This window comes from Rana temporaria, chromosome 12 (assembly GCF_905171775.1).
Source record: "Rana temporaria chromosome 12, aRanTem1.1, whole genome shotgun sequence".
Taxonomy (NCBI): Eukaryota; Metazoa; Chordata; class Amphibia; order Anura; family Ranidae; genus Rana; species Rana temporaria.
In genome coordinates this window covers 15,495,920-15,517,575 of record NC_053500.1, presented here as the reverse complement: position 1 = coordinate 15,517,575, position 21,656 = coordinate 15,495,920, and the positions used below count along the sequence as shown (strand labels likewise).

General features: G+C 47.9%; 1 protein-coding gene across 1 annotated transcript in view; it reads right to left on the bottom strand.

Moving 5' to 3' along the window:
- OPRL1 (opioid related nociceptin receptor 1) overlaps positions 1 to 21,656 on the bottom strand; it is an 82,041-nt gene that overhangs the window by 4,139 nt on the left and 56,246 nt on the right. The window contains exon 3 of the mRNA XM_040330336.1: positions 14,112 to 14,467. Within this exon, the coding sequence (XP_040186270.1) occupies positions 14,112 to 14,467 (356 nt within the window). The remainder of the gene's footprint in view (positions 1 to 14,111; positions 14,468 to 21,656) is intronic.

The window sequence follows — 21,656 nt, the reverse complement described above, 5'->3', positions numbered from 1 at the left end:
TGCTACTAGACAGTGAAGCTATGTCACAACTCATATAGTATAAAAATTTGTTTTATTACAAAATTGAAAAAAGCAAAGAAAAAAAATACATAAAGCTTGCACGTATAGAGAAATAAATAAATTTTCTTAGTTTTATTTTTGAACTGAATTTTATCTGTATCTATCCACTTGAGAAAAATATCCACGCATGTTCCTGTGGAAGCCGTAAGGCGAAACATGTAAAACATGCCCTCTCCCATGCTCGCCTCCAGGATTTCTCCAGAGCTTCTCCCATGCTTTGGAACTCCCTACCCCAATCTGTTCGGCTGTGCCCTAATCTATCCATCTTTAGACGATGCCTGAAAACCCATCTCTTTAAAGAATAATTTTTTAAAAAGAAGAACAACATAAAATATAAGATTTAAGATATTAAAAAAAAAAAAAAATGATGTTCTTTTTAAAAAATTATTCCAATCAACTTGTCTAGCGACTATCCGTGATCGTTTCTTGCGCTATAGATTGTATGCACTTTTTATATGAATTTTATATGAATTTTTCTATATGAATCGTTATATGAATTTTTATATGAATCCTTTATATACATGATTTTATTTTTACATATATTTGTTTTTTAACAATAATTGTATAAAATCTCAATAAGGCCATATTCCCAGTCAGGTCTAGCTATCCTTTGCTGAGGTTTGTATAACAAATTTCCATACCAAACGGTAGAGCCAATAAGATAACGTCCAGCTAGCTATATCTACCCTGGTCCAAGATGGCCCCCATAGAGCCTGATGAAGAAGCATGCATGCTTCGAATGCTTCGAATGCGTGCACCTCCCTGTGACCTTGTACCCGGAAGCAGGGATGGACTGGCCATTGGGACTACATGGAGTTTCCTGGTGGGCCGATGGCTCAGTGGGCCGGCTTCAGTGACAGCGGACCGCCACCCCCTCCACTCCTCTGTCTCTCCCTCCCCACAGCACTCACCTCCTCTCCCTCCCCACAGCACTCATCTGGGGGGAACAAAGAAGCAGGGGGAGGACCAGAGGAGCAGGAGGGACGACAGAGTAGAATGGGGGAGGGGACAGACTTCTGACTCAACAGCTATGGCCTGGGAGTTTCTCACTTCTGCCTAATCTTGTCCCATAAGGGGGGGCACCAAACTGATTCTTTGCCCCGGGTGAAATAATGTCTAGCTTGCCCACTGGTACTGCCTATAAGAGTACCAGTACCAGCCGTTCTACTCTAATAAAGTAGAACGGCTAGTGGCTAGTGAAGGGGGAGAGGGGGCTTGGGTGGCCGGGGGGGGTGCGGGAGTTGTCCGGCCGCCATGGGAGAGACCTGTCAAAGTGGGCCAGTCTGGATGGGGCAAAATTTTTGTCCCAGTCCAGCCCTGCCCGGAAGTGACGTCATCCCACGGGTGTGCTCCATGGAACGCCATCCTCCTTCTCCCTTCACTGAGAGTGTGTGGTTCCCTCACCGCTGCCGACAGAAGCATGGAGCAACGGGGATTCCGCCCTACAAGATCTTAGGCAGACAAAGCATCTACCACATCCGGGGACATAGCGGACGAAAAAAACCTACAGATAAGCCCTACGTTTTAACTCCTTTGTGAGTGTTACTTTTACATTATTAACTTTTGAATTACTACGCTTCGAAGGAGCTGCTTTTTTCCTTTTTTTCACTGTTTTAGATCCATCTTCTATCTGCAAGCTGGCAGCCTTCTCTGTGCTAGTATAGTTTGTTTCTTACATGGACATCCTGTAATGGACTAATACATGCAGCTTCCCCCCCCCCCCTCCAATATCCTACTAACTCCACCTCCATTGTACTTGTCTTTTTTAACCCCATCCGGAGTGCGCTTGATTAACCCCACAAAATCCAATACCCCCCAATTGTTTTTTTTTTCTATCTTGGGTGAGTTTTTGTCGACATTACCCAGACTATTTATTGGCTCTTCCTCCACCTTCTGGGCACACCTTCCCAGGGATTGGCTAGAGTACCATAAATATTCAGGCTTCTTCCTGCCACAATACTTTTAGAATCCTCTAGAAGCAATTCGAGCAGCACTTTGTGAGATACTGAGAAGGCGTGAATAATCAACCCCTGCTCCACTGATTACAGAGGAGCTGACTAAATGTACCTAATAATATACACTACTTTAGGAGGATGTTATATAAACATGTTTAGGTTGGTTTTCGGGTGGGCTAAATCACCCGTTGCGAGGATTCCAAAATTCCCGACTTCAGTCACTTTGGTGTCCCACTCCTCCATTAGTTGCTGGAGTTCCTATCAGATATAATATTCTTGTGGGTGATTCAGCACACCAACATCCACCCAAAGCTTAAACACGGACCTTTGGGTGGATTGACCTTCTTTTTTTAATTTTACCATGCACATCCTAAGCTGGATTCACGTAGGGCGGCATATGTTTCAGCCAGCGTAGCGTATCGTATTTACGCTACGCCGCCGTAAGTTAGAGAGGCAAGTGCTGTATTCACAAAGCACTTGCGTCCTAAGTTACGGCGGCGTATCGTAAATGTGCCGGCCTAAGCGCGCCTAATTCAAATGAGGAACAGGGGGGCGTGTTTTATGTTAATGAATCGTGACCCAACATGATTGACGTTTTTAATGAACGGCGCATGCGCCGTCCGTGGACATATCCCAGTGTGCATTGCTCCAAAGTATGCCGCAAGGACTTATTGGTTTCGACGTGAACGTAAATTACGTCCAGCCCCATTCACGGACGACTTACGCAAACGACGTACATTTTTCAAAATTCGATGCGGGAACGACGTCCATACTTAACTTTGGCTAGGTCAGCTGAAAACGCCTTACGTAAACGGCGTATCTTTACTGCGACGGGCAAGCGTACTTTCGTGAATAGGCGTATCTCGCTGATTTATGCATTCTAGGCGTAAATCAGCGTTCACGCCCCTAGCGGCCGGCGGAACTAGACAGCTAAGATACGACGGCGCAGGCAGTCGTATCTTAGCTACATTTAAGTGTATCTCAATTTGAGAATACACCTAAATGTACGAAGGCGCAGATTCAGAGTTACGACGGCGTATCTACTGATACGCCGGCTTAACTCTTTCTGAATCTAGCTACCTGTGATAGTTTTGACCCTTTTGTATTGTTGGATAACAACACGGTATAAGTGAGAATTCCCCTTCAACTACACATCAGGCAAGGTTTCCGTTACAGGAAACTGCCTAGCTACACAGAACTTGCAAATAATCCAATCACATCGGGAGCAGGAAAATTATAGGTTCATTCCTACACCGCCACACAAACACAATGTATCTAACATGTCACTATAATTTGCTTCTTTACAAATAGTGTTTCTGTAGAAAGTCCCAGAGCTTGCTTGATTTATACGCTCAAAGGAACGCAATATCCTTTGCAATTCTACCAGAACCTCGCGCATTCCAAATCACCCTTTTTATTTATTGGCCTGCCTTGTGACAGCCTGATATATACTCGAGATAAAACACGCTACGGAAAAAAGCAAGAAGACAAGCGTGGAAAATGCACAAGCCGCAAGCAATGCGTACTGATAAAACGCGTAGCTTTCTGTATAAAAGTGTGATTGGCCACCGTAAAAGGCATGGCCTCGTCATCCAACTCTCCTTCCCTCCAACGCTTCCCACACGTCTTTTCAACTCAATCATAATCAGTAGGGTTGCCTGATACCCTTTATTTATCGCCGATACCAACAAGTACCAATACTTGTTGGTTTATTTGCATCCATACAAATTGAATGGGCACAAAGAATTGCAGTGCGATTCCTGTCCGAGTCACAGGCGGTTTCCCGCACCGCCCCTGTGTGGACCCAGGCTTGTCATAGAGGTTTTGAGCCTGAGTTCACCCAGGAGCGATGCTGGAAAACTCCCTGCATGTCGGGTCCCACCAGCTCCGGCTCCCGATATGACTGTGGACATTGGGCTCCTCTTGCCTCTTCCATGGCTTTGTTCCCCGCATCTCTAACAGCTCTCTCCCCCCAGCCTCCAGCAGCTCTCTCTCCTCTCATAATGGGCACAGCAGGTGTACAGACCTGGGAACTCAGCACAGGGATGGTGGGAATTCCTCATAATGGGCACAGCATTGGGGAACAGACCTGGGAACTCAGCACAGGGATGGTGGGAGACCCTCATAATGGGTACAGCAGGTGTACAGACCTGGGAACTCAGCATAGGGATGACGAGAACCCCTCATAATGGGCACAGCAGGTGTACAGACCCAGGAACTCAGCACAGGGATGGTGGGAACCCCTCATAATGGGCACAGCAGGTGTACAGACCCGGGAACTCAGCACAGGGATGGTGGAGACCCCTTATAATGGGCACAGCAGGTGTACAGACCCGGGAACTCAGCACAGGGATACAGTTCCCATGTTGCATAGGTGTATACAGCCTATTACATATGGGTGTGCACCCCAAAGCTCAAACACTCACCACCGATCATATTCACCATGTTCATTCAGAAAGGGAAGAGGCTGATAAATACATATTCATCAGCCCCTTCCCTCACTCATCCTAAAACATCCCCGTAGCAACATCCGGCAGGAGAGGAGGGAAGCCGGTAGTGCTGCAGAGGGAAGGAGGGGGAAGCCAGGGGAGTAGGGGGAATCTGTGCTGCACAGGGTGATTAGGGTGTGCCTGGGCACATCCGGCACACCCTGTGCGCACGCCTATACATGTATGTAATTTAACTTTGTGCTTAGCTGTTTGTCGGGTGTTCATCTAAAGATATCAAGGCTCTGCCTGTAGAGCATAGTGACTGTGCTTTTGCTGCTCTTTCCTCTCAGTGCAAGTCTACCAGTTGAGGCTGACTGATTGGAAACAATGCACTCTCTATGTCAGGGGTGGCAAACACAAGGCACGCGGGCCGAATCCGGCCCGCCGGACCTTGTAATGTGGCCCGCACAGCAGCCACCTCATTTTGCCAGGTTTCAGCAAACAAGCAGCGCGGCCAGTCTGAGCAGGCATTACATATTCCCCTTACTCTGTGCCGCTCCGTCTCCGCCTCCGCCCCCACCTCCAACGCCAAGACGGCTTACAATGCCGCTCTGGTGCCCGCCTCCTCCACCCTGTCTCCGCCTCCACCGCCGCCTCCGCTCGTTCTGCAGCCATGACGGCTTACAATGCCGATCTGGTGCCCGCCTCCTTCTCCGCCTCCACCACCGCCCTGTCTCCACCTCCACCCCGTGCCCCCCAGTCCTTTCAGCCAGCCAGCGATGCCGTGCCGGCAGTTTTGCACTGTGTGCTGCTATTTTACAGTTATCGTAAAAAAAAAAAAAAAAAAAAAAAAAGTACTGATAACACAGGAGATCTGCCCACAGAGGGATGGTACCACTATAGCCCAATAAAAAAAGGTACTAAAGCCCAATACAAAGGGAGGGAGCCGCCTATAAAGGAAGGTACCAGAGCTGGTCCAGGTAGGAAGGTAGGAGAGAGTACAGATGTGAGGAATTATTAGGCGCAATCCTGACCCCTGCACTGTATATGTAGCGCACTCGGCCCTTTGAGGGTAACCATACTGCTGATGCGGCCCCCGATGAATTTGAGTTTGCCACCCCTGCTCTATGTGAATGACATTTTATCTCAGCAGGCGTCGATCAGGGATTCCAGCAAAATACAGGCAGTCATTAGACGAAGCGTCTGCCAGCCTGTGTTATAGAACATTCGTAAAGATATTTTTTTATAAGAATGTAGAAACATGAAGGCAGCGTTAAAAAAAAAAAACGAGCTAAACATTATAATAATAATATTTGCGAATATGTGTTCGCCGAGGCCTTTGCTTTGCGTGTGTCCCTGTCAGAACTCCAAGGCAGAAAGAGCTAGACATTAATTCTAAGGTAATTAAGCCCAGCGCTACTTATTCCCCTCTAAAAGGCAAAGCCGCTGGCGATCAGCGGAGATATATAACTTTAATAACATTCCCCAGTAGCAGTAGGTAAACCCCCCCCCAGAGAAGACAAGACTGAGAATACGGAAAAGAGCTGCCGAGGCAGAAGAGTCGGTAATCAGGAGAAAATCGCTGAGCTGGGTTACTAGGCCGGGCCGGCATGATCCGTCTGGGCAATTACCGGTACAAAAAGGACAGCTCAATCATGGCGGAAGAGCGGCAAGAGGTGGCTTTTTTTATTGGAGTCCCCTCCCCCCCCCCCCTGCCGTCTCCTTTGTGTTATGTTGATCTCAGCAGGATACAGCTTTACAACAACCACCACGACTTAATCAGATCTTATTTCTCCAGAGAGACCCTCCGCCTCCCCCACTCCTTGCCCACCAAAGGCTGCTGTAACTAAAAGACAAGTTCCCATGAATAATGGCCGCTCCAACCTTCCCGCAACATTATTTGTGTAGCGGAAAGTCATAAAAATTAAAAACAAGCAACGCTTTGCTGTCTTTATTGCAACCATGCAGGTTAAACCGTGTACAGAATTAAAGCAGAACTCCAAGCTGGCCAACAAACAATGACCAGCGACCGAAACCTCATCCCCCCCTCCCCTCACCCTATATGCGGGATATAATGCTTGAGTAATAGACAGAAATACTTACTTTAAAGTGGAGTTCCACCCATAAATATAACATTACATCAGTAGTTTTAAAAAAATGTCATTAGTCCTTTACAAATTTTTTTTTTTTTTTTAGATGCCTTCAAAGTGTTGTTGCTAGGCAGAATAGTTAATCTTCCCACTTCCTGCACCTAGGTGCTTAATGCTTCCTAACCTACACCGCACAGACTCCTGGGAATGTAGTGGGTGTAACTTTCCAGGAGTCTGTGCACTCCCCAGTCTCAAAGAATCATGTGACTTGGACAGCACAGGTGCTGAAACCTGATCTGACACTGCTTGTGCAGCACTGAGCATGTGCGAGATCTGCAAGGCTGAAATAAAGGAAGTCATACAGTCTGGCTTCATGATGCCCACACTTAAGATGGCCCCAGTCAATTTCTATTTTATTAAGTGTCTAAATGCTGTAACAACCTAACAAAACGGACCTTAGTTTACAGACTAACTTTACTAGAATACATTAAGCTTGTGTATTACAGGGGTATTTATATTTAAAAAGTGAAATTGTGGCCGGAACTCCGCTTTAAGGTCAGATTTACATTGTTGGATACTGAAACGTGCTGAACTGCATGTTATTTGCGTTGGCGCGCTGCAGCAACATTCTTTTCTTAAAGGCAATTTGGAGGCAAATAATTGTGGGTGATGCCCCATTTCCTACCATATGTAAGATCTAATGCTTGATCAGTCTTGGGGTGTGTGGGGGGGGGGGCGAATAGAGAGCAAAACTGGGGTAGATTCACATAGATTAGCGGATGTTTAGATCCGCGTAATCTATCTGATTTACGATCCGCCGGCGCAATTTTGTGAGGCTAGTGCAGTATTCACTTGCGCCGGCGGATCGTAAATCCCCCGGCGGAATTCAAATTCCGCGGCTAGGGGGAGTGTAGCATTTAAATCAGGCGCGTCCCCGCGCCGATTTAAATGCGCATGCGCCGCCGGGTTAATTTTCCCAGTGCGCATGCTCCAAATGACGTCGCTAGGACGTCATTGGTTTCGGCGTGAACGTAAATTACGTCCATCCGTATTTGCGACCGACTTACGCAAACGACGTAAAAAATTCAAAACTCGGCGCGGGAACGACGGCCATACTTAACATAGGATACGCCGCACTTACCCCTGCTATAGCAAGGGTAACTATCCGCCGGGAAAAAGCCGAACGCAAACGACGTAAAAAAAAAAAAGCGACGGGCGGGCGTTCGTTTCTGAATCGGCGGATCTCCTCATTTGCATATTCGTCGCGTATACAAATGGATGCGCCACCTAGCGGCCGGCCTGGAATTGCAGCCTAAGATCCGACGGTGTAAGTCACTTACACCTGTCGGATCTAAGGGAGATCTATGCGTAACTGATTCTTATGATTCAGTCGCATAGCTCCGACCGTCGAATCTCAGAGATACGACGGCGTATCTCTTTCTGAATCTCCCCCACTTACTTTAAGGTCAGATTTGCATTATTCTGTTGCAGCATTGCACAGGTTACCGCAACGTACAGCATTATGTGCTGCAACACTGTGGGTGAGGCTTTTCTTCATTTCTGTTATAACATTTTGAAAATAAGTAATTTTTCTTCTTCGCTGATGGGCACTGATGAGGCTGCACTGATGGGCACTGATGAGGCTGCACTGTGGGGCACTGATGAGCAGGCCTGTCGCGAAAAGGCAAGCAAACCAAGCAATTGCTTGGGGCCCCCGAGCTGGCCTGGGGCCCCAAGCAGGGCCCTTGCCGCGCTTCCTATAAATGCTGCAGCCGCCTGAGCGCTCTATAGAGAGCCTCAGGCAGCTGCAGCACTGCTGCCTCTCTCGTCACTTCTTCCCCTTCCTTGTAGCTTGGCCGAGCTCCTCTTCCTTCCTCCTGTCAGGCGGTACAGGAGATTCAGTTTCCTGTTCCCGGCCGGACTGACAGGAAGTGCACACTGAGTGCTCACGTCACTTCCTTTCAATCCCGCCGGGAACAGGAAACTGATTATACGGTGGGGTGGGGGTGTAAAAGAACATAGGGAGGGTGGCTTGGGGGGGCCTCCATATCCATTTTGCTTGGGGCCCCCAAATTCCTTCAAGCGGCTTTGCTGATGAGGCTGCACTGTGGGGCACTGATGAGGTTGCATTGATGGGCACTGATGAGGCTGCACTGATGGTTACTAATGAGGCTCCACTGATGGGCACTGAAGAGGTTGCATTGACGGGCACCAGTAAAAAAAAAAAACATATTGAAAGGTGGTGCAAATTGCGATGACAGTGCGAAATCAGAGGGCATCTGACAATAGTTGCTATGTGCCGGGTCTGGCATCTGATGTCTGTGGCCCTGGGGGGCACAGCAATGGAGGGCACTGCCCAAAACGAGCCCCACAGAATACAGAAATAAAGGACAGGTGGTCGGTATTACGTTCGGACGTTTGATCTTCCAGCGTCTCTCCAGTAACTGTGAAAATGATCCGGTAACTTTATAATGGCACATCTGTCCCTGTGATTGTAATATCACACAGCTTCCAGAGTGATCTATAATTCATGTTTTCTGCACACCCTGCGGGGTGATAGCTTGTAGGCAGTAATGGAAGAATACTAATGACAGGAGCTGCAGCTAGTAAGGAGATGCCATTTATACAACCACCAGCAAAAGAAAGAGATTGTGATGTCTGCAGAGACACAATCACAGCAAAACCCAAATACACTGGGCTAGATTCAGGTAGCTGTTACGGCGGCGTATCTCCAGATACACCGCCGTAATTTCAAATCTGCGCCGGCGTATCGTTACGCCGATTCTCGAAGGCAGATACGCTCAAAAAATTGGCTTCCTCCGCCAACGTAACTTGAATACGGCGGCGTATAATTGTGTGCAATTCTACGCTGGCCGCTAGGGGCGCTTCCGTTGTTTTCGGCGTAGAATATGCAAATGACCTAGATACGCCGATTCACAAACGTACGTACGCCCGGCGCAATTTATTTACGTTGTTTACGTTAGGCTTGTTCGACGTAAGGTTGCTTCTGCTATTAGGTGGCGCAGCCAATGTTAAGTATGGACGTCGTTCCCGCTTCGAAATTTGAATTTTTTACGTCGTTTGCGTAAGTCGTTCGCGAAAAGGGCTGGACGTAATTTACGTTCACGTCGAAAGCAATGGCGATTTGCGTCGGAATTTGGAGCATGCGCACAATACGCGGGGTCAACCTTAATTTAGATAAAACACGCCCCCCTCATCATATTTTGAATTACGCGCGCTTACGCCGGCCCCATTTACGCTACGCCGCCGTAAGTTAGGAGGCAAGTGCTTTGTGAATACAGCATTTGCCTCTCAAACTTACGGCGGCGCAGCATAAATACGATACGCTGCGCCGCCGTAAGAAGGGGCGCAGCAGCTACCTGAATCTAGCCCACTGTATATTAGCTTACCAGACCTCAGACGTGATGGTTGCCTTCGTTTTCTATTAAACACCCAGTGATCATGCCGGTGACACACTTCCTTTCCCACAGTGACAACGTTCACTCACCACCACACTATGGAGGAGCAGCAGCGTTGTCACCCTGGGCTTCTCATCTGCTCTGGACTACAAACATCTCCTCCTCTCCACATCTTCATTACATAGGGCCTTTACATACCACAGGAAGTTGGATTCACTTTTGATTTCAACTGCATAGACCCCTGGTGCCCAACCTGTGGCCCCTTGGCACTTTTTGTATGGCTCTCTGGGCCCCTGCAGGCACTAATCTGGGTTCCCCTAAAGCCCTATTATAGGGAGGGAGAATCGAGGGGGGAAAAGAGAGGGAAATGGGGGAGCGAAGGGGAAAATTAGAGGTAAGGTGGGAGAAGTGAGAGGGAGAAGGAGAGAGAAATGAGGGGGGAAAGGAAGGGGAGCGAAGAGGAAAAGGAGAGGAAACGAGGAGGAATGAGAGGGAAAAGGAGAGGCAAAGAAGGGGGAATGAAGGGGAAATGGAGAGGTAAGGTGGGGGAAGTGTGGGGGGAAATGAGAGGGAAGGAGAGGGAAATGAGGGGGGAGCGAAGAGAAAAGGGAAGGGAAGGAGGGGGAATGGGGGGTAGAAGAGCGAAGAGGGGGGGAAGTGAGGGGCAAAAGGAGAGAGAAGGAGGGGGAAGGAGGGGAAAGGCAAGGGGGAAGCGACAGGGAAGGAGGGGGAAGTGAGAGGAAAAGGTGAGGAAAGTAAGGGGAAGTGAGAGAGAAGGAAGAAGAAGCAAATGGGAAAAAGAAGGGAGGGGGGGAATGAGAGGGAAGGAGGGGGTAGCGAGGGGGAAAGGAGAGGGAAGGAGGGGAAAGGAAGGGGGAATTGGATAGAGAAAGGGGGAAGTGAGGGGGAAAAGGAGGGGGAAGCAAGAGGGAAGGAGGGGGAGGTGAGGGGGAAAAGTAGAGAAAAAGAAGGGAAGTGAGGGGGAAAAGAGATGGGGAGCAAAAAAGGAGGGGAAAGTCAGAGGGAAGGAGAGGGAAATGAGAGGGAAGGAGGGGGAAGTGAGGAGGAATAGTAGAGGGAAGGAGGGGGAAGTGAGGGGGGGGGGAAGTAGAGGAAAGGAGGGGGACATGAGGGGGAAAAGGAAAGAAAAGGAGGGGGAAGTGAGGGGCAAAAGGAGAGGTAAGAGGGGTAAAGTGAAGGTGAAATAGGGGGTAAGCGAGAGTGAAGGAGGGAGAAGCAAGAGGGAAGGATCGGGAAGTGAGGAGAAAAAGTAGAGGAAAGGAGGAGGAAAAGGAGAGGCAAGGAGGGGGAAGTGTGGGGCAAAAGGAGAGGAAAGGAGGGGGAAGCGAGGAGGAAAGGGAGGGGGAAGCGAGGAGGAAAGGGAGGGGGAAGCGAGGAGGAAAAGGAGAGGGAAGGAGGGGGAAGCGAGGAGGAAAGGGAGGGGGAAGCGAGGAGGAAAGGGAGGGGGAAGCGAGGAGGAAAAGGAGAGGGAAGGAGGGGGAAGCGAGAAGGAAAAGGAGAGAGAAGGAGTGGGAAACGAGGAGGAAATGGAGAGGGAAGGAGGGGGAAGCGAGGGGGGAAAGGAGAAGGAAGAAGGGGGAAGCAAGGGGGGAAAAGAAGAAGGAAGAAGGGGGAAGCGAGGGAGGAAAAGGAGATGGAAGGAGGGGGGAGTGAGGAGGGAAAATGAGGGGGGAGTGAGGAGGGAAAAGGAGAGGGAAGGCGGGGGAAGCGAGGGGGGAAAAGGAAAGGAAAGGCGGGGGAAGCGAGGGGAGAAAAGGAGAGGGAAAGAGGGGGAGGCAAGGAGGAAAAGGAGAGCGAAAGAGGGGGAGGCGAGGAGGAAAAGGAGAGCGAAGGAGGGGGAGGCGAGGAGGAAAAGGAGGGGGAGATGAGGAGGAAAGGGAAAGGTTCGGAAGTTTACAGAGGATATTACACAGAGGCAGAAAAACATAGTAAGAAACAATTTCATGACAAACAGATTATATTGCCACTAAATAGTAGATGTGTATAGATTATTTTAGGAGAATAATATGGTTTAGTGTCACTGTAGGACATTGTTACTCCTGACATACTGTACATTGATCCTTCCAGGGCTGGACTGGGACAGAAATTTGGCCCTGGACTTCATCCAGACTGGCCCACTTTGACAGGTCTCTCCCATGGCGGCCGGACAACTCCCGCACCCCGCCGGCCACCCAAGGCCCCTCTCCCCTTCACTAGCCACTAGCCGTTCTACTTTATTAGAGTAGAATGGCTGGTATTGGTACTCTTATAGGCAGTACCAGTGGGGAAGCTAGACATTATTTCACCCGGGGCAAAGAATCAAGTCAGTGCCCTCCCCCCTTATGGGACAAGATTAGGCAGAAGTGAGAAACTCCCAGGCCATAACTGTTGAGTCAGCTGTCTGTCCCCTCCCCCATGCTCCTCTGTCGTCCCCCAGCTCCTCTGGTCCTCCCCCTGCTTCTCTGTTCCCCCCAGGTGAGCGCTGCGGGGAGGGAGAGACAGAGACAGAGGAGCAGAGGGGGGCGGCAGTCCGCTGTCACTGAAGCCAGCCCACTGAGCCATCGGCCCACCGGGAAACTCCCTGTTGTCCCAATGGCCAATCCATCCCTGGATCCTTCCCTGATACTGAAAGGGGATAGAAGATATTCCTTTCCTCTTGCCTGTTGTTTTCCTCCATCCTTGGCCCTAATAGCCGGTCAGTAGTCTGGGGAGTCTACACATTATATACCCAGTAACCGCTTTAATTAACATCTCAGTACAGAATAAAATTGTGCCATTTGTTAAAAAAATAAATGTGATTATCTTTCTGGCCAACAAGGAAAACCAGGTCAGGAGATCACAAGTGCTCCATCCATCCTAAGCTTCATTATGTCAATAATCGCCATCAGCGGAGGTCAGAGTGCGCTGTATTGTGTGAGAAACATTCCGCCCTCGGCTGGACGTCACCGGAGAACTGAACAGTGGTTTGTTTCAAGACTCTTAACTGCTACATCTGCATAACAGCTTGTTCTGTTTTTCCTGTGCGTATTTTGAGCTTTACTGTCATTTCATATCTCTGATAAGACTTAAAGGATAACTCCACCTTTTGCACCATGTTGCGCCTGCACCGACCACACAGCTGCGCCATTCGTTCACTGAGGTCCGTAAGGGACTGAACCACAAATGCAATGGATCTATATAGCTAGATTCAGAATGGGCGTCCTAACTTTGCGGCGGCGTAGCGTATGGCATTTACACTACGCCGCCGTAAGTTAGCGAGGCAAGTACCTGATTCACAAAGTACTTGCCTGCTAAGTTACGGCGGCGTAGCGTAAATGCGGCGGGCGCAAGCACGCCTTTATTCAAAATAGGCTGAGGGGGGCGTGTTTTATGATAATTTGCTTTGACCTGACGTGATTGACGCTTTTTTGGAACGGCGCACGGTCCTATTGATTTCGACGTGGACGTAAATGACGTAAATCCCTATTCACGGACGACTTACGCAAACAACGTAAAATTTTCGAAATTCGACGCGGGAACGGCGGCCATACTTAACATTACTATTCCAGCTATTTGATGGAATAACTATAGGCCTGATAATGCGTTAGGTAAACAGCGTATCTGTACTGCGGCGGCCGGGCGTACTTTTGTGAATAGGCGTAAGTAGTGATTTACATATTCTACACCGACCGCAATGGAAGCGCCACCTAGCGGTCAGCCTAAAAATTACACTTTAGGATACGAGGGTGTAAGACACTTACGCCGCTCGTATCTGAGCCTAATTTAAGCGTATCTGGTTACCAGAATACGCTTAAATTAGCGCGGGCGCACATTCAGACTTAGGCTGGCGTATCTACTGATACGCCAGCCTAAGTCTCTCTGAATCTAGCTAATAGTTCTCAATGGAAGGCGAGCGCAGTGATGATCGCACTTGTACTCCATTGACACTTGCTCCAGCTCTCCAACTGAAAGCCCGTACCTTGGTACGGACAGAGAGCTGGAGGAGGAGTCTGATTGTGGTTGCAATGCTTTGCAGGCTGATTTGCAAAATCTATGCCTATCCATAATTGGATGCTATTCTTGGAAAAAAAAAAAAAAACCTCAGCTGACAAACATAACATATAGAAAAATGAAAGCATATGTATGGAATAAGTCAAATGTAAGAAATTGGCTACTGACCCTCACTGTCCATCTCAGCCGAGCCCATGACCATAACGGGAATACCGATGAAGGAGGCCAGGATCCAGATACAGACGTTGACCACTTTGGCCTTGTGCGGGGTGCGGATGTCCAGCGCCTTCACCGGGTGGCAGATGGCGATGTAGCGGTCGACACTCATCATGGTCAGGGTGAAGGTGCTGGTGAACATATTGTAGTAATCGATGGCGATGGCGATCTTACACAAGGCATTGCCGAAGGGCCAGATCCCCATGATGATGTCAGTACCCTGGAATGGAAGGGTCATCAGGACCAGCGCGTCAGCCAGGGCAAGGTTGAAGATGTAGATGTTGGTGGCGGTTTTCATCTTGGTGTATCTGAGGAAAAAAAAAGGCATCAATAAGTAGAAAACAACACATTACTAAATAAAAGACAGTCGGTCAACCCATTGCTCTCTAGGTTCTGCAGAAAATGTATCCATCACTACAAACACAGGTGACATCACTGAGAATGCAGCCTATCCATTCACTAGAGACCAGTGAAAACTATAATGACTTTGGGTCAATTTCTTTTTCCTTTTTTTAACTTATTTTATTTAAAGCGGGGGTTCACCCTGTTAAAAAAAAAAAAAATATGTTTTTTTTTATTAGACCATTACTTTCGGCATCGTAGCGCGAGCTACGGTATGCCGGTCTTAAATTTTTAATCCCCGTACTCACTGTGCTATCGATGATTGAAGAATCCGGGGAATGGGCGTTCCTATGGTGAGAGAAGGTGATTGACGGCCGGCCCTGGCACGTCACGCTTCTCCGGAAATAGCCGAAATAGGCTTGGCTATTCACGGCGCCTGCGCATAGCCTGTGCGCAGGTGCTGTGAATAGCCGAGACCTACTCCGGCTGTCTTCGGGGAGCGTGACGTGCCAGAGCCGGCCGTCAATCATCCTCCCTCTCCAAAGGCACGCCCATTCCCCGCGGGAGTCGGATTCTTCAATCATCGATAGCACAGTGAGTACGGGGATTAAAAATTTAAGACCGGCATACCGTAGCTCGCGCTACGATGCCGAAAGTAATGGAATAATGAGGTGAAGGAGGGTGAACCACCGCTTTAATGCTTTTGTGTAATTTTAGTAAATGTATACATTCTTTGCTTTAAAAGCAAACATTTATTATGTGACAAAGGATTCCCAGAGCACTATGGAGTAACTAAAAAGACAACACAGCAGTAGCAATCTTCCCTTCCCTTCCCTGAAACATGCGATTGATATCTGTCTGATAAGGAATACATCACTCCTATAACTCATTGTTTATTCATTCAGCTTGAGCTACTGATCACTGAGAATGCAGCCTATCCATTCACTAGAGATCGGTGACATCACTGTGAATACAGCCTATTTATTCACTAGAGACTAGTGACATCACTGAGAATGCAGCCTATCCATTCACTAGAGATCGGTGACATCACTGTGAATACAGCCTATTTATTCACTAGAGCATGGGTGCTCAATCTGTGGCTCTCCAGCTGTTGCAGAACTTCAAGTCCCATCATGCCTCTGCCTTTGGGAGTCATGCTTGTAACAGTCAGTAGCTTGCAATGCCTCATGGGAATTGTAGTTCTGAAACAGCTGGAGAGCCACAGGTTGAGCACCCATGCACTAGAGACTAGTGACATCACTGAGAATACAGCCTATTTATTCACTAGAGACCAGTGACATCACTGAGAATGCAGCCTACCCATTCACTAGAGACTGGTGACATCACTGAGAATACAACCTATCCATTCACTAGAGACTGGTGACATCACTGAGAATACAGCCTATCCATTCATGGAGACCAGTGACATCACTGAGAATACAGCCTATCCATTCATGGAGACCAGTGACATCACTGAGAATACAGCCTATCCATTCACTAGAGATCAGTGACATCCCTGAGAATACAGCCTATCCATTCACTAGAGACCGGTGACATTACTGAGAATACAGCCTATCCATTCACTAGAGATCAGTGACATCACTGAGAATACAGCCTATCCATTCACTAGAGACCAGTGACATTACTGAAACTATAAGGAAACTATGATGACTTTGGGTCAATTTTTTTAACTTATTTTATTTAATGCTTTTGTGTAATTTTAGTATATGTATACATTCTTTGCTTTACAAGCAAACATTTATTACGTGACAAAGGATTCACATAGCACTATGGAGTAACTAAAAAGACAGCACAGCAGTAGCAATCTTCCCTTCCCTGAAAAATGGGATTGATATCTGTCTGATAAGGAAAACATCACTCCTATAACTTATTGTTTATTCATTCAGCTTGAGCTACTAATCTCTGTAAAAAAACAAAAACAAAAAAAAACAGGTTACTGTGAGTGAAATACAGACTACAGCTTAAAGTGGATGTAAAGCCCCTCTCATCCTTTCTAATCTCCTGCCATAGTGCTGATCTATAAGGATATAGATGCCTCCTGCATGTATCCTTACCTGTCAAATGTCTCCCCTCTGCCTGTTATAAGAACTGAAAAACTGCAGATTCTGTCGGTGGGTCTGTTGTCTGGAGCTCGGTGGGTGGAGTCGTGATGTCAGTAGACTGCCCCGCCCTCCTCTACACTCCCCTTGTCAACATGCATTTTTTCCTGTGTATTCCTTAGGCCCCATACACACGATAGAATCCATCCGCAGATAAATCCCAGCAAATGGGTTTCTGCGGATAGATCCTATGGTGTGTACACGCCAGCGGATCTGTTTCCGCGGAGAAATCTCCTCTGGGATGGATTCCAGCAGATCGGATATTTGCTGACATGCACAACAAATCCATCTGCTGGAATCCATCCCAACGGATGGATCCGCTCGTCTGTACAGACTTACCGGATCCATCCGTCCAAAGGGATTCCCCGCACGCATCGTAATGATTTGACGCATGCGTGGAATTCCTTATATGACAGCGTCGCGCCGTCGCCGCGTCATAATATCGGCGACGGCGCGACACGTCATCGCCAGAGGATTTCAGCGCGGATTTCAATGCGATGGTGTGTACACGCCATCGCATAGAAATCTTCTGAAATCCTCGTGTGTATGGGGCCTTACACTAAATTCTGCTATGATCACTAACATCCAGTCAAAATCCAGAAAAGCAACCACATGACTTCAGAAAAGGAGTGGGGGTGGGAATTAGTGGCTAGTGCATGAGATATGTAAATAACCTGTCACTCACAGCAAGGGGGCGGAACGGACTAAGGTTTTTCTCTGTAAGTCCGTTTTATCTCACTGAACAATAAAAGAGGATTGCTCAGAGCTGGATTAACTCTATGGCCCAGATTCACGTAGAAGCGTGCATCTTTGTGCGGGCGTAACGTATCCTATTTACGTTACGCCTCCGCAACTTTGACAGGCAAGTGCCGTATTCTCAAACCAAAGTTGCGGCGGCGTAGCGTAAATAGGCCGGCGTAAGCCCGCCTAATTCAAATGTGGAAGATGTGGGTGTGTGTTATGTAAATTTAATGTGACCCCACGTAAATTACGCTTTTTACGAACGGTGCATGCGCCGTCCGTGAAAGTATCCCAGTGCGCATGCTCCAAATTAACCCGCAAGAAGCCAATGCTTTCGACGTGAACGTAAATGACGCCCAGCCCTATTCGTGAACGACTTACCCAAACAACGTAAAACGTGAAAAATTTGACGCTGTTCCGACGTCCATACTTAACATTGGTACGCCTCATCTACGCCTCATATAGCAGGGGTAACTTTACGCCGGGAAAAGCCTAACGTAAACGGCGTATCTGTATTGCGTCGGCCGGGCGTACGTTCGTGAATTGGCGTATCTAGCTGATTTACATATTTCTAGGCGTAAATCAGCGTACACGCCCCTAGCGGCCAGCGTAAATATGCAACTTAGATACGACGCAGATACACCGGCGTAACTCGTACGAGAATCTGGGTCTGTGTGGCAAGACTGGGCACAGATGGTAGGAAATCTTATACTCTACATTGTGACATAAAAAAAAAAAATTTCGGGTTTACATCCACTTTAATTTTCTGTCTGGATAACAGACTGCATAAAAAGGAAAGAAATATGTTTTTTTTATGTTTTCTTTAGCCCTGAATAGAAGATAAAATGTAATAAAACCACGGCATACGCCCTATACACATACACATCTGAAGTCATTGCAGACGGGTGCATATAATTTTCTCCTCCATGGTCAGAAAATAGCACAGAACGGGGATCCTGGTAGGCTGAGCGTACAAAATGATACAGCGCCGCGAGCACAGGCAAGCAAAACAACTCGATCAAGGTCAAAAAACGAGCCACCTATAAAGCCTTTCAATGTCAACCGTAACCGCGAGAGCGCTTATTTACCCCTTCTCTTCAACAGGATATATTAAATTCATAATTGACCGGCACAGGATGTCTCGTACGCAGATCGCTTTCCCGTAAAAGGTGATACGAGGTAATACAATAGGGAGAGCGAAAGACGCGCAGGAATAGTGATCAGAATATTGAAAGTATGAGCCAAAACATTAACCGCGCTGGCAGATCCTTTGCGTTCGCGGCGGGATTAGGTTGATCTGCCTTGGCAGCGAAGTCTGCCTCCTCTAGATAGAACGCGGCCAGGATTCTGCGGCGCAGCTTTGCATTTGATGAGCTTAGCGCAACGCAGAGCTACGTCTAGAAAGCGAAGGCTGGCAACGCTGCGGGCACATGTGTGTGCCCATCATTGCAATCGGGGCTGGCATTATTTTTCATTTTTGGGATGGAGAGATAAAGAACCTTAGATATCAAAAGGTGTCTAAAATGATTAATTGGCGCCATTCCCAGAGCAACCAACTACATTCAGCCTGTCAATCTCCAAAAAAATAAAAAAAATGACATAGGGCCAGATTCTTCAAGAATTTGCGGCGGCATTGCGTAAGCTATTTACACTACGCCGCCGCAACTTACTGGAGCAAGTGCCGTATTCCTCAAGCACTTGCTCCGTAGTTTGCGGCGGCGTAGTGTAAAAGGCCCGGCGTATACCCGCGTAGTTCAAAGGGGGTGGCTTGTATTTAAATTAAGCGCGCCACCGTGCCGATCGAACTGCGCATGCGCCGGGCTTAAAATAGCCCAGTGCGCATGCTCCAGTTCTCGACGGAAAACGTCAATGACGCCGACGTGTGCGTCATTGATGTAAAGTCGTATTCAAGAACGACTTAGTAAAACGACGTACCCGACGGGAAAACACGACGCGGACCCGACGCCATACTTTACATGGCCTACGTGGGACTGGCGTAAGGTTACCCCTCATATAGCAGGGGTAACCTTACGCCTACGCAAACGACGTAAGCGACGGTTACGCGACTCGAATTCGTTCGGGAATCGGCGTATCAGGCTCATTTGCATAAACAAATGAGACCTGAACGTAAACGCCACCTAGCGGCCGGCGGAGTAATTACATTTAAGATCCGACAGTGTAAGTGACTTACACATGTCGGATCTTCAGCGTATCTATGCGAAAATGATTCTAAGAATCACTCGCATAGATACACGGGCCAAAAAAGAGAGATACGATGGAGTATCCTGAGATACTCCATCGTGACTTTACTCAGAATATGGCCCTCTATGGCCCGAGATACGCAGCGTAAGTGTAAATATGCGCCGTCGTATCTATGCGACGTAACTTTCGTGGGCGCATATTTACGCTCGCCGCAAGTGGCGCTCCCATTGATTTCCTATTCAAATATGGAAATGAGGGAGATACACCGATTCACAAACGTACTTGCGCCCGGCGCATAATATACGCGATTTGCGTAAGTCGTACGTCCGGCGTAAAGTTAATTCTTCATATATGAGGCGCAACTCATGCTAAGGTATGGACCAGGGAACACAAGCCATCGTATTTTACGCTGTTTACGTAGTACGTGAATAGGGCTGGGCGTAGGTTACGTTCACGTCGTAGGCAGTGATCCGTCGTATCTTAGGGAGTAGTTCCGACGTGATTCTGAGCATGCGCACTGGGATGCGTCCACGGGACGGCGCATGCGCCGTTCATTATACGTATCTGTCTGAGACTCAGCCCATCATTTGCATGGGGTCACGCCTCATTTGCATGGCTCACGCCCACTTCCACCTACGCCGGCTTATGCTTAGGAAACCCAGCGCAGATTTGGCAGCACTGGCTTTGTAAACCCAGTGCTTTCCTCTCTGCGCTGCGTCGGCGTAGCGTAAAGAAGATACGCTACTGCGGCATTAATATGCGCCGCTGTTTGTGAATCCGGGCCTAAATGGCTGTGTGTTGAGTTATTTTGAGGGGACAGCAAATTTACCCTGTTATACAAGCTGTACACTCACTACACAACATTGTAGCAAAGTGTCATTTCTTCAGTGTTGTCACATGAAAAGATAGAAGAAAAGATTCACAGAAATGCGAGGGGTGTACTTACTTTTGTGATACACTGTATAAATCTTTTTTTTATTATGCAACATAAAATATTGCAACTACCACCATTTTATTCTCCAGGGTCTCTGCTTTCGGAGAATTTTTTTATTATAATTATTTTTTTTTGAGGGGTAATTTCTAGCAAAGAAATCTAAGGTTACCATGCGTGCAAAAGATGAAATTCTGGCCCCAGTAGGCAAGTGGTTATTGATGAGGGGGCAGATCCACAAAGATATTACGCGGGCGTATCTCTTGATACGCCGGCGTAATTTCAAATTTTGCGCGTCGTATCTTTGTTTTGTATCCACAAAACAAGATACGACGGCATCTCGGCTAGATCCGACAGGCGTACGTCTTAGTACGCCGTCGGATCTAAGCTGCAATTTTTCGGCGGCCGTTAGGTGGCGTTTCCGTTGAATTCCGCGTCGAGTATGCAAATTAGCTATTTACGGCGATCCACGAACGTAAGTCCGGCCGGCGCATTTTTTTACGTCGTTTCCGTAAGGCTTTTTTCGGCGTATAGTTACCCCTGCTTTATGAGGCGTACGCAATGTTAAGTATGGACGTCGGGCCAGCGTCAAATTTTCCGTCGTGTACGTCATTTGCGTAAAACGTTCGCGAATAGGGCTTTGCGTAGAATTCTGTTCACGTCAAAAGCATTAGCTTGTTGCGGGTTAATTTGGAGCATGCGCACTGGGATACCCCCATGGACGGCGCATGCGCCGTTAAAAAAAACGTCATTTACGTGGGGTCAAGACGTATTAACATAAAACACGCCCACAACTTAGTGATTTGAATTGCGCGCCCTTACGCCGACACATTTACACTACGCCGCTATAACTTACGGCGCAAATTCTTTGTGGGTACGGAAAATACGCTGTAAGTTACAGCGGCGTAGTGTATCTGAGATACGCTACGCCGGACGTAAAAATGCACCGCGCTACGTGGATCTGGCCCTTTGTGTATATTTCTGCATATATTGAGCGCAATTTACAATGGCTTTTTCCGGCGTATAGTTAAAGCTACTGTTATGAGGCGTACTCAATGTTAAGTATGGCCGGTGTTCCCGCGTACAATTTTGAATTTTTTACGTCGTTTGCGTAAGTCGTTCACGAATAGGGATTTGCGTAGAATGACGTCACCGTCGTGA